Below are 12,779 nucleotides of genomic sequence, written 5' to 3' on the forward strand. Positions count from 1 at the left end.
GAAATTTTCATTTGATCTGAAGATTTATTATTCTTGCAGATGAAATGATGCTATATGTATGGAGAACCCTAAAGACTGCACCCATAAACTATTAGAACTGATAAATGAACTCAGTAAAGTAGCAGCATACAAAATAAATATACAGAAGTCGGTTACATTTTTATACATCAATAATGAAGTGTCAGAAAGGGAAACTAAGTAAACAATCCCATTCACAATTGCATCAAAAATTAAATATCTAAGAATAAATGTAATCAAGGATGTAAAAGATCTGCATTCAGAAAATTATAAGACACCGAAGAAAGAAATTGAAGAAGATACAAATAAGTGGAAACATAAACTGTGTTCAAGGATATGAAGAATTAACATCATTAAAATGTTCATATTACCCAAAGCAATCTATAGATTCAATGCAATTCCTATCAAGATATCAATGGCATATTTCACAGAACTAGAACAAATATTTCAAAAATTTATATGGTACCACAAAAGATCCCAAATAGCCACAGTAATCTAGAGAAAGAAGAACAAAGTTGGAGGTGTCACAATACCTGATATCAAACTATACTACAAGGCCATAGTAATCAAAACAGCATGCCACTGGTATAATAACAGACACATAGATCAATGGAACAGATAGAGTCCAGAAATAAACCCACAATTTTATGGTCAATTAATGTTTGAAAAAGGAGGCAAGAACATACAATGGGGGAAATGACAGTCTAGTCAATAAATGGTGTTGGGAAAATTGCACAGATATCTGCAAAATAATGAAACTAGACTACTTTTCTTCCACCATACACAAGAATAAACTCAAAATGGACCAAAGACAAATGTTAGATTCAAAACTGTAAAAATCCTAGAAGAAAACATAGGCAGTAAAGTCTCAGACATTTCATAGCAATATTTTTTTTCTGATATATCTCCTTGGGCAAGAGAAACAAAAGAAAATATAAACAAATGAGACTATATCAAACTGGAAAGTTTTTGCACAGTAAAGGAAACCATCAACAAAGTGAAAAGACAACCCATTGAATGGGAGAACATATTTACCAATGATATATCTGGTAAGGGGTAAATATCCAAAATTTATTAAGAACTTATACAACTCAACACCAAAAAGACAAACAAATTAAAAAATGGGTGAAGGACCTGAATATAGACTTCTCCAATAGACATACAGATGACCAATAGACAAATGAAAAGATGTTCAACATCACTAATCATCAGAGAAATACAAGTGAAAACCACAATGAGATATCATCTCATAACTGTCAGAATGACTATTATCAATAAATCAACAAACAACAAGTGTTGGCAAGGGTGTGGAGAAAAGGGAACCCTCATGCACTGTAGATGGGAATACAGATTGCTGTAGCCACTGTGGTAAGCAGTATGGAGTTATGTGAAAAAATTAAAAATGGAACTGCCTGATGACCCAGCAATTTCTTTTCTGTGAATATATCTGGAGAAGCCAAAACACTAATTAGAAGGAATATGTGCACCCCTATTTTCATTGTAGCATTATTTATCGTAGACAAGATTTGGAAGCAGTCCAAGTGCCCAGCAGTAGATGAGTGGATAAAAAAGCTGTATGACTCAGTGGTTAAGCATCAACCTATGAACGAGTTGGTCACAGTTCAATTCCAGGTTAGGGCAGGGCACATGCCTGGGTTGTGGGCTCCCATGCCTAGTGGGGGGTGTGCAGGAGGCAGCCAATCAATGATTCTCTCTCATCATTAATGTTTCTATCTCTCCTTCCCTTTCCCTTCCTCTATGAAATCAATAAAAATATATTTAAAAAGTAAAGGAATTAAGAAAAAAAACACAAAAAAACCTCGTAGGCACAGACAACAGTATGGTGATTACTGGAAGGAAAGGGGGTAGAGTGATGTAGAAAAGGGTAAAGAGGGGATAAACAGTGATGGAAAGAGACTTGACTTGGGGTGGTATATACACAATACAATACACAGATGGTGTATTATAGAATTGTACACCTGAAACATTTATAATTTTATTAACCAATCTTCCCCTAATAAATTCAATAAAAAATTTAAAAAGTGATTCATTACTCCTCTAGAGAGTTTAGTGAAGCGGTGGAACAGATGGGGTTTCTTGGGCTTTAATCTCCAGAAGAGTTTTCCATATCTTTGTTTTGAAATGCAAGTATTTTATTTTCTGATTTTAATTACTAAAGAAAAGAAGTTTCGACATAAACACAGGCTCCCTTTTTAAGTCTAACTCTGTTTTCTCAGTATGCATTGAGCTTTCCAGTTCTTAGCGAAAAAAAATAGCAGATGGGAATGTGTTCTGTGAAATTATATATCACTCTAGGGGCCTATTCAATTTCCATATTTGATTAGGTCTCCTGGATCTGTCAGTGGGCCGATGCTGCAAACAACTCCCACCATTACAGCCCGAGCTCCTGATTCTCAGGCTCTCTAACATTTTAGGTGATAACTGCTGTGCTTAAAAATTGTGGAGTAAACAACACGATGGAAAAAAATTCTCTGTCTTTAGGATCTCAGTTTATTAAAGTTCTTAGCAAGATTCAATCGAGTGAAAAAGCTCAAGGAATGGGTTTAAGTTTCTGTGGTAAAAGACTAAGATGGAGTAACTCCCAGAGTATAATCAGGTTAATTTAAATCTTGGCATCTTTGCTAGGTTGGAGGTAAAATGGAGAACAAAGAGTCACAGCTTTCTCTATCCCACAGGTCTCAATCTGCAGTCCGCAGCAGATTGTACATGACCCGACTCTCTGAATGTTGTTCACAGCATTCACCACTCAAGAAAGTCCATGAATAGTTAAAAAAAATTCCTCTATTCAATCCCAACTGTGTTTATAAAAGAAATTGTGGTGAAGAAAGCCTCTCTCCTGATTTTTTTTTACCAGACATTTCTTGAACTTACTATTTAACAAACTTAAATGTTATAGTAAACAACTGAGGCAATAATAAACGTTCTATTATTGTATATGTAAATTTGAGCTAAATCTAGACATTTGACATGACTGATAGAGCATATACTAAGTACAAGCACATAATAAGTACTCAGTAAATATTTGTTGAGTGAATAACAGAACATATACTCTGGCTCTTGCTTTATTTTTAAGAAAATGGGAACTTTTGCCGGAAATGGCAGTGTGGTGAAAAGATGGCTACTTCGATTTATAGTGGTGCTGCTCTGCATAGTCTTTGGAATGGTAGGGGATGATATGGCAGATAAAGTGACTTTATTTGTTTGACCACAAGAGTTCTGGAAATCAGTAGCTGGATTTCTAGAGTCATGATTTTAATTCATCTCGGAGGATGCCTGCCTTTATGTTTGAAAAATGACACAAATGCACATTTAATTACAGAAATGTAAAGCAAATACCTATTTCTCCTTCTTGAGAATGAAGTCGCTACATACACGATTGGAGATGTGCAGGCTGATTCTTAGCACCTCTGTAAAGTAGTCTATATTGAGAATACTTCCTCGGAAGCATAGATATTTATAGGACTGTTGGTATCCCACAGAGGGTGTTATTTAAGCTTGAATAACCCAGGTTCTAGGACATATGGTTGGAGTTCATGAAGTCAGACCCCACCCTGTGGGCAGGGTGGAGTTTTCTCCTGAAGAAGAATATTATCATAATTAGTCACCCTAGGATTCAAAATGAACAGTTTTGGACTAGGGGAAGCAGAGACCTGTTCCTCTCTCTGGAGGAAGAGTTAGGGTATCTGTAATGATATTCCAAGGGTAATAGCTAAGCTGGTGTCTACTGAGAACAAAGCAAGAACTTGCGATCTTAAGTTTAGGACTATGAGTAAATTAAATTAGCTGTGTGATTTTTTGCACCGTATCTTGATTATTCCCAAGCATTTAATAAAGTTTTGTTAAATACCATAGCATGCCTTGGTTATGCTTCGGAGAGTTAAGGGAGATGCTTCTGATGGTGTCCTGAGCTCATCAGGGTAGCAGAGGGAAAGTGTGGGGACATGGGGTGGACAGTCAGAACATGGCAGGAGATTGCCCTCTCAAGGATCAGTGGGTCAGGGTGAGAACAGCAGACTGAGGTGTTGAGTCACCAATATGGTGTGATTTCCATACATTTCTTGGGAAGCAGAACTTAACAGAAAGTTGGACCCAGCAGGAATTTCTGGATGGAAGTGTGGAGTCTTAGTGATTTACACTTTTAATGGAGACTTTTAATAGTGTGGCTCATGTGAATCTCAATCTGCAAACTCAAGTCTGCGGGAATTCCTTTTCTCTATTTTCTATAAATTATCTAAATATGGACTTGGAGTCCCTATCCCACCAGCGGGGCAGGAAGTTTGACCTCAGTCATTCTGGGTCTCTTCTCTCACTGGCTTCATGCCAGGAGTCTTGGTTCTGAGACCCTTCTGTCCTCTGATGATGTTGAGTCCCCTATCTTCCTAGTCAGCTTGGTCCCCTCAGATCTGCTGCTTTGTTTTATCCAAGCCACACATGGGGATGGGACTCTTGACAGGGCCTGGGACCCTGGGCCTCAGAATTCATCTGCCTCATGTTCCTTGTGGGTAATCCCACTGAGGGCCTGCTATATCCCAAAAGCAATAACTGATGGCTAGTAAATGCTGGTCCCTAACAAGATTATAAGGCATCCACTGTACCTGCTTTTCTCTTTCACCGTAATCATATCAACTTCATTGAAATAGGAGCTAATCAATAAGATACACCTTTTACTATAAGGCCAAGGATTATATTATCAGCCTTTTCTTTTAACTAGAGCTCACTGTTGTCATGGTTTGGACCTCATATGACAAAAACCTTGTTCTGGACTCGTTCTTTCTCTTCCTTTTTGCTTTCATTCTTTACCTGTGATTTCATTCTATGAAAAAATGTGACATCAGATAATAAACTCTTGGCAAAGATGACTTGTGACATTTAGGAAGATGGATTTAAAATAATTATTAGACCGTTTGCTGTATGACTTTTGCATCCAAGAACAAAGGATTGGGTATTATTGAATTTGAGCAGTAAGGGTCATTAAAACACACACACACACACACACACACACACACACACACACTCAAATGCAAACCTCATAGATGAAAATGGTCATCTTGCCACGGGCTCATGTTATTGGAAATGTATTGAATATCTGACTCCAGATGGTCAATTTCTGGGAAGCTGGGAATAAGAACTGTTTTTGGTTTTGTTTTATTTCATAAAAGTCCCAGTTTCATTAGCTATCAGAAATCTCATGGCCAGCTCTGTTGCTGTGAACTTTTTCTGAGTGTACTAGTACTTTTATTTTAAAAAAGGTTATTTCCTATTTGAACTTGATTCTCCTCTATTAGCAAAAAAGCTCTCAGGTGTCTGGAAAATCTATGAAATATATTTTTTTCTTCAAGAAATCTTAAGAAAAGATTTTATTGTAATAGGGGAAAATTATACTAATTTATTCTTTACAATTTATTATTTTTTAGTTTTTGTCTGATTTTTTCAAATTATGAGAGCCAGACTTTTTGAATCTCAGACTTTTGATTTTCTAAGTCTTTCAAAAGTGTTTTGTTATATCTTTTGGAACTGTCCCTGCAATCCCTTTCTTGATAATTGCCAAGTAAATATTATTTTAACTTAGGCCTGCAACATTCATCAACACTTCTCTATTTGTCTCATTAAAGGAAAAATTCTTTACTTCAGTGTAATGTAAAAACAAATGATTGTGTTTTGGGATAAGCACAGCAGTTTAGGAGATAATTATAACTTGACTGAATCATTCTTTCCCAGAAATGCATTTAGGCATAAAGTATTAGAATTTATTTGCTTTTGCTAAACTTTGCTCCCCCACCCTCTGCCTCCAGATTTCTGGGCATTTTTTCTTCAATGACTTGCTTTCCTGCTAACCTTGAACAAGTGTGTTGTTATGATTTCAGCTCACCATGTACATAACAGTGAAACTAAGTTGTTAACTCGAACATTTATTTAAATTAGTTAGACATATCACACATTCAATTTAACTCTCTGAGAAAAGTTAATGACTAGTAAAAAAGGAAGATTAAACTTATGCATATATTTATTTAAATGTTTTGAGACTATTAGAGAATGGTGTAAGTTACTTGTTAAATATTTTTCTGGATTTCCTAGTTATTTTTGAATCAGATAACCTGATGATTTGTCAAATTTTCATTAAGAAATAGGTTCATCATTATGCTAATTGCTTTGTGCTATTTACACCAGGTAATTTAAAGATCAGTAGACCACTTCAACAACCCGGATTGTTTCTGAGAAAATGAAACTTTATATATATATATATATATATATATATATATATATATAATATTAACTGATTTCAGAGAAGAACAGAGAGATAGATTGAAACATCAATGATGAGAGAGAATCATTGATCAGCTGCCTCCTGCAAGCCCCCTACTGGGGATTGAGCCTGTAACTGGGGCATGTGCCCTGAGCAGGAATCAAACTGTGACCTCCTGATTCATAGGATGATGCTCAATCACTTAGCTACACTGGCCTGGCAAGAAAATGAGATTTTGACTTATAGTATGGGCTATAATGTGATTTTTAGTTTGTTTGGTTAAACCTGATTAGCACAGCTTTAGTAGAGCTAAAGCTTACTCTTCAAATCCCGACGGGGGGCGGGGAGGGATGGTAGAAAATAAAAATAAACTTTGGGGGGCATACAATGGCATAAATGTTCCACTGGGAATATGACATTTTTTACTTAGAAATGCCTTAGAGCCCAGTAACACTGTTTCTTACCACCCCCATACCTCAATAAAACCTGGATATTTAAAGAATTCATATTACCAAGGTGTCACTAATAGAGATTAGTATATTCATTGTTGGGCCAAATCTCTTTCCCACTTCTGATTTGGAGATAACCTAGACCTCAGTCAAGATCAGCTTCTTGTAAAGATAACTCTGCAGGGTAATATGACCCTGGAGGCTTTCTTCTTCATTGGCTGGTCCTTGCCTATTGAGAGATGACAGGCTCAATTAATTATTAACAGCAGTTTCAGCTCTGCCTGTTATTTTATCTCTGCTGCTTTCCTGCTGAGGGCCAGCCAGGGCATGAGCCAGGGGAAATTGATCTAGAAGTTACCATCACCCTGTCTGGGAAGTAATAGGATTTTCTTTTTCTCTCCCTCCCTTTCCATCTAGCTCACTCTCAATATTTCATGGGATTGAGACAATCTTTGGTAAAATAAAATGATGGAACCTTGATTATCATAACATATCAAAATGGCAGAGATGATAGTTTGTCTTGGAGACAGTCCACTCTTAACAGAGATATTAAGCTTTCTCACAGTAAGGACATGCTGACCTTCGGCCTCACCATGGTATTAGAAGCAATAGGCAAAACTTCAAGCCTGGAATTGGGAGAAAGGAGATCATAGAATTTACGGAAGTAAAAAAGGAGGAACCAGAGAGAAGGGGCTTCTGAAGTGGATTCTGTAGGGGTCAAACTAGATTCCATGGAAAAGAGCTTTGAGTCATTTTTTGGGCGAGGTATGTACTCATGATCTGAATGAGTACATACATTCTCTCATTACAGTCTCTCATTACAATCACTCCTACATTTGCACATTGGTTCCATTTCTGATGATGGACTGTGTCTATGCATACTTGCAGACATTTCAGGTGAAACTCTGAGGTAATAAACAAATATAGGCAGATTCTAGCTTTGTATGAAAACAGAACCTACTGGTCAAACTCATACTTGTCTAAGTGAAACTCTAGAGTCAATGTTACAAAACTATTTTGAGTCCCAAACTCAATTACATCCTTAAGAAAAAAGGCCAAGTTTAGAAACTTTGTTTTGCAGATAGTCAGGATCCACAATCAGATTATAAACTAGTTAAATATGGTAGAAGACTCCTCACCCTGGTCTGCAAGGAATGGTTCTCCTTCAGGGGGATAGTCTTTCAATCTGGGAGCAAATGTGTGACAGCTTTGCTTGAAGCCAGCCCTAAACCAATGTGTTCTAAAATGTAATTCTTGGGGTGGTGTGTGTGTGTGTGTGTGTGTGTGTGTGTGTGTGTGTGTGTGTGTAGGGATTGAGCAAAGAAGAGAGAAAGAACTCATGGACATGAACAATAGCATGGTGACTGGGGCGGGGGTGGAGGTAGAAGAAGGCATAGGAAAGATAAATGGTGATGGAAAGAAAGAAAAGAATTAAAAAATAAAATGTAATTCCTGAAATACAGTCATCAGGAATGCCACATGTGTTTGTTAAAATGCATACTCCCAGGCTGTACACCTAAGCCCAGGATTATGCATTCTTACTGATCACCCATGCTTATAAATTTGAGAACCTCTACTAAAGCTGTACTAATCAGGTTTACCCACAGTCACCCCCATATTCTCTTCTCCATTTCCTATCTCTCATTACAATCACCCCTACATTTAAGGAGATTCTTGTGTTTCTATGAACTCCTGAATGATAAAAGTTGTGACACTCATGTTTGCTGTGTTATTTCTAGCATCTATTATTATGCCTGGCAGATAGAAGAGTTTTAATGAGTATTTGTTAAACTGGTTGAATTAAATAGAGAGATAGTAATACAGTCAGAATAATGGAAGAGCTAGAGCTGTTAGCCTGAGTCATGCTGTATTAGGACAGTAAGAACTAGGTACCAAAGTCTTCCTTAAAGTTAGTGCCTAGTTGCTCCTTTTGGATGGAAAATAGTTCATTTGAAGGGGATACATGGAGAAGAAATATGACTCATTCTATTCCACTGATTACAAGGTAGCTTTCCTTTGCCCACCCTCTATTTTTCCTGATAATATTTTGTGCTGTTCACAACTTCTTGGTACATTCAGAACAGAGCAATATATTTTGCTCTGCTTTTGGTCTTGTTCCTAAGGGAAAAATCAGCGTTTTGTGTTTTCCCAAGGAGATGCTGTCCCAGGACACTGTTCCCAAAGGACTGTAGCTCTGATTCATCCATCCATTCTTCCTTCCTTTCTTTCGATTGCTTTGGTTTTATTTAATTTCTACACATGCTAAATGTTAATAAAACACTGAATGCTGTACACAAACACATTCTAGAGGACACGAAAGGATGGACCTCATGGCTATTTGTTTGAAGCTTGCCCTCCATGACACGTTCTGTTCACAATTGAGCTGTACACTAAAATGGGATTGGTGGCACCCCTCCCGTGCAGTGTGACAAACCTCTCATAAGAGGATGATGCTAAGTCCTTTGACTCTGTCTAGTTTTGTGGTTTTCCCTCTCCCACTGTTACCAGGAACACCTGAAAATGTAGTATGGATTACATGACTACTGATGCCTACAGGGGAAACATTCAATGCTTGCTTCTGAATACTTTTTTTGTTTTGTTTCCTTTCAATATGAACATTATAAGATGTACTCAAACCCATGAAATTGAACTTGAGCTTGCCAATGAGGAGTCTACTTGGGTTCTGGACTTTACCTTGATAACAATAAACTTTTATTTATTTTACTGGGAATCTTTACATATCCTTATCAGAGACAACAGAAATAATGCTATTATTAAATAAATTTGGGGCTTCTTGTAAACATTCTGGAGAGTCCTGGACCTCTTGGGCAGGATGAGCCCCCCGCTGGGCTTCCAGCTCCTGAATCTTCCTTTCCTTTTCCTCTAAAACTTCTTGCAGCTGAGTTATCTTCTCAGTCTGAAGGGAAATCTGGGTTGACAACTCCATAATCAGGCTCATTCTCCGATCACCTTCTTCCACAGGCGGGAGGCTGCCACAGGACTCTTCCGGTGAGTTGTCTTCTAAAACAAACAGGAAAAGGAAAGTCTGAGCAGTTTTAATTGAATTTCCCAGAACTCAAAGAGAGGGAAGATGAAAAGCTTCTTTTCTCACGTTCTTAAAAGACAACACAGATGTTGCATCCTCTGGTCAAAGATACTGAGAATAGAATCTGGATCCCACTGAGGGGGAAAGATTCTGGGTGCTCATGAAAAAAGAACTTGGAAGCCCCTGGAGAGGGAGCAGAATCAGTCTTTGCCAACTCTTTCTGATGCGCATTTAACTCCCAATTAACCCTGGGAATGGGCGGTCCTTGAAAATCCAATCTGAAAACAAAAGCCATCCCAAGTTGCATGTTATCCCTTTCTCTAGGACTTTCACAAAAGCTACATTCAAGTAGAAATATGCTTCAATTTGAATTTTAATTCAAAGGGGTGGGGGGGGGAGGGAGAGGGGAGAAGGTCATTGCCTCTTCTGGGAGAAGTGGTAATGAGAAAAGACTAGTTTCTTTAGCATTGGCAGAGCATAATTTGAGCTGATCTAGAAAAACTCTATTAGCATGGGATCTCCCATAGAGATTCGTTTCTTTTAGGTCTGAAGGCTTCTGAGCATTTCTTAATGAAAATCACAAATACTTCCTGGACATAAAAACTTATCCTTTATCAATTTCTATCATTTTAACTCCTCAGATAAGGATAAAGCCCTGAGTAAGGAGGGAAAGGCTCCAACAAATGGGTGAAAGATTAGTGGCCAGCAGCCGGAAATCCTTGAAAAGAAATCTCACTCAACCATCAAAAAATTTAGCTGCTGAAAGCAAACCTCATCCCATTAGACTTTAGCAACATCTTCTTTAACACTCTCATCCTGAAATTTCCAAAAACCATTAAAATTATTTCTTGCGTTATATAAAAAGGCAGACTTCAGCGATAGGAAGAGGCACCAACTAATAGAGCCAGTAGCATATGGATGAATCTGATGGCCTTGATAGCTAGTTGTTATAGTAGAAGGTTCAGCATTCACTCGATCCCCAGTGAGAACAAACCCTACAGCTGCACTTCTCGTTGAGAATACAAAGCCTGCTACTATTGTGTAGCTGCTGAAGGTGAGAAGGCTTAGCTGTGGTAGTCCATGAAGGCAGGCAGTCACCCATTTCTCAGCAAATAGGACTAATTTGAAGTCATCACTTTCCTGAGGGAGCCCAGGGTGAAAGCTTGTGCACTGAATTACACAGTGGGCAGGGTGCTTTTGGCCTCATAAAACTGATGGGAGGAGAGATCAGACTGTTTCTGCTCCTAGAAATTATTATTAGCAACGTACTAGCTTTTAAGAAACCATGGAGAAATTTTTGTTTTGAACATTTGAAATTCTAACAATAATATTTAAGGAATATATATTTTTTATTACCTTTCTTTAAAAGCCATGAAAAAATCTCAGATCTTAAAGGAGCATTTTGTTTGTTGCGCCTGCAGTAGGCCTGTGCTTTTATGCCCAGATGGGAGTCCGTATGGCAATAGGCCAGGGCCTCAGCTTTCCTTTTACCTGCCAGAGCTGTGCTGTCCAATATGATAGCCACTAATCATATGTGGCCATTAACCAATTGAATGTGGCTAATCTGAATTGAGATATGCTATAATTGAGATGCACATTTGATTGAAAAGACTTAGGTTAGCTTGGCTGGCATGGCTCAGTGGTTAAGCGTCAACCTATGGACCAGGAGGTCATGGTTGCCTTATAGGTTGGGGCACATGCTGGGTTGTGGGGCATGTAGAAGGCAGCCAATCAATGATTATCTTTCATCATTGTTGTTTCTACCTCTCTCTTTCCTTCCTCTCTGAAATCAATAAAAAAATATATTTTTAAAAAGACTTAGTTTTAAAAAATGTGAAATATCTCATTAAATTTTAAGAATTATGTATTAAAATGATATTTGGGATCTATTGTGTTAAAATACATTTTAAAGATTAATTTCACTCATTTGTTTTTACTTTTTGAAAAATGTGGCTACTAAAAAATTTAAAATATTATTTGTGGCTCATCATTTTCTATTGAATAGTGACTAGGCTAGAGTTTCCTTTTATTTTTATTTAACAATTTTTTCAATTACATTCATATTATTTTGTATTAATTTCAGGTGTATAGCATAGTGGTTAGGTAATCATGTACTAATCACTATGTCCCCCCTGATATTTCCAGTACCGACTTGGCACCATACATAGTTATTACAATATTATTGACTATATTCCCTATCCTGTACTTTACATTCACAAGAATACTTTGTAACTACCAATTTGTACTTCTTAATCTCTTCACCTTTTACATCCTGAGTTTCTTTTTGGATGAGTACTCTCTGAGGCCCAGGTGAATGTGTTCCTTGTACATGGCTCTAGTTAATGTGTACAATTGTTCTTTGGGAGGGACGAGGACTGGTCCTCAACTCTTAGCACATACATATATTGCCTTTCTGTTACCCCAGAGGGTAGAGGCATGACAATTGGGGCTTGGGAGGATGGGTTCTTATGTGTTAAAGTGAATTTCAACAGGAGAGAAAAGAAAAGAGAAAAGATGGGAGTGGCAGCAAGAGGCACTGGGAAGATGCTAAGGAAAGGAATGACATGCAGGAGGGGGAAACCTGGGCCTCAGTGAGGCTCAGGAATGGAGGGGTGCATCAGGAGCCTCTCGCCTGGTACGGGCCTGTCACCTTCTCTTTGACCTCTCCTCCAATCTTTTATTTTTTAAAATATATTTTTTAAAATTAATTTTAGAGAGAGGAAAGGAGAGGGATAGAAAGATAGAAACATCTATGAGAGAGAAACATCTATGATTGGCTGCCTCCTACTGGAGTTGGAGCCTGCAACCAGGGCATGTGCCCTAACCGGGAATCAAATCGGTGACCTCTTGGTTCCTGGGTCAACTCTCAACCACTGAGCCATACCGACCGGGCCCCTCCAAACTTTTCTTTCCCCAGTGTTCCCCTTCCTTTCAGGAAAAGTTCTCTCTACCAATTGGCACAATGAAGAAAGGGTTTACTGTCACTCCAGAAGGCAATCTG

At 38.0% G+C, this 12,779-nt stretch overlaps 1 protein-coding gene across 1 annotated transcript in view; it reads right to left on the minus strand.

The window, feature by feature from the left end:
* Positions 1-9,466: 9,466 nt before the first annotated feature.
* Positions 9,467-12,779, minus strand: part of CCDC192 (coiled-coil domain containing 192) — a 185,633-nt gene continuing 182,320 nt past the window's right edge. Inside the window, 1 exon segment of the mRNA XM_023754702.1 lies at positions 9,467-9,753. Within this exon segment, the coding sequence (XP_023610470.1) occupies positions 9,467-9,753 (287 nt within the window).

Source organism: Myotis lucifugus, unplaced genomic scaffold, assembly GCF_000147115.1.
Source record: "Myotis lucifugus unplaced genomic scaffold, Myoluc2.0 scaffold_0, whole genome shotgun sequence".
Lineage (NCBI taxonomy): Eukaryota > Metazoa > Chordata > Mammalia > Chiroptera > Vespertilionidae > Myotis > Myotis lucifugus.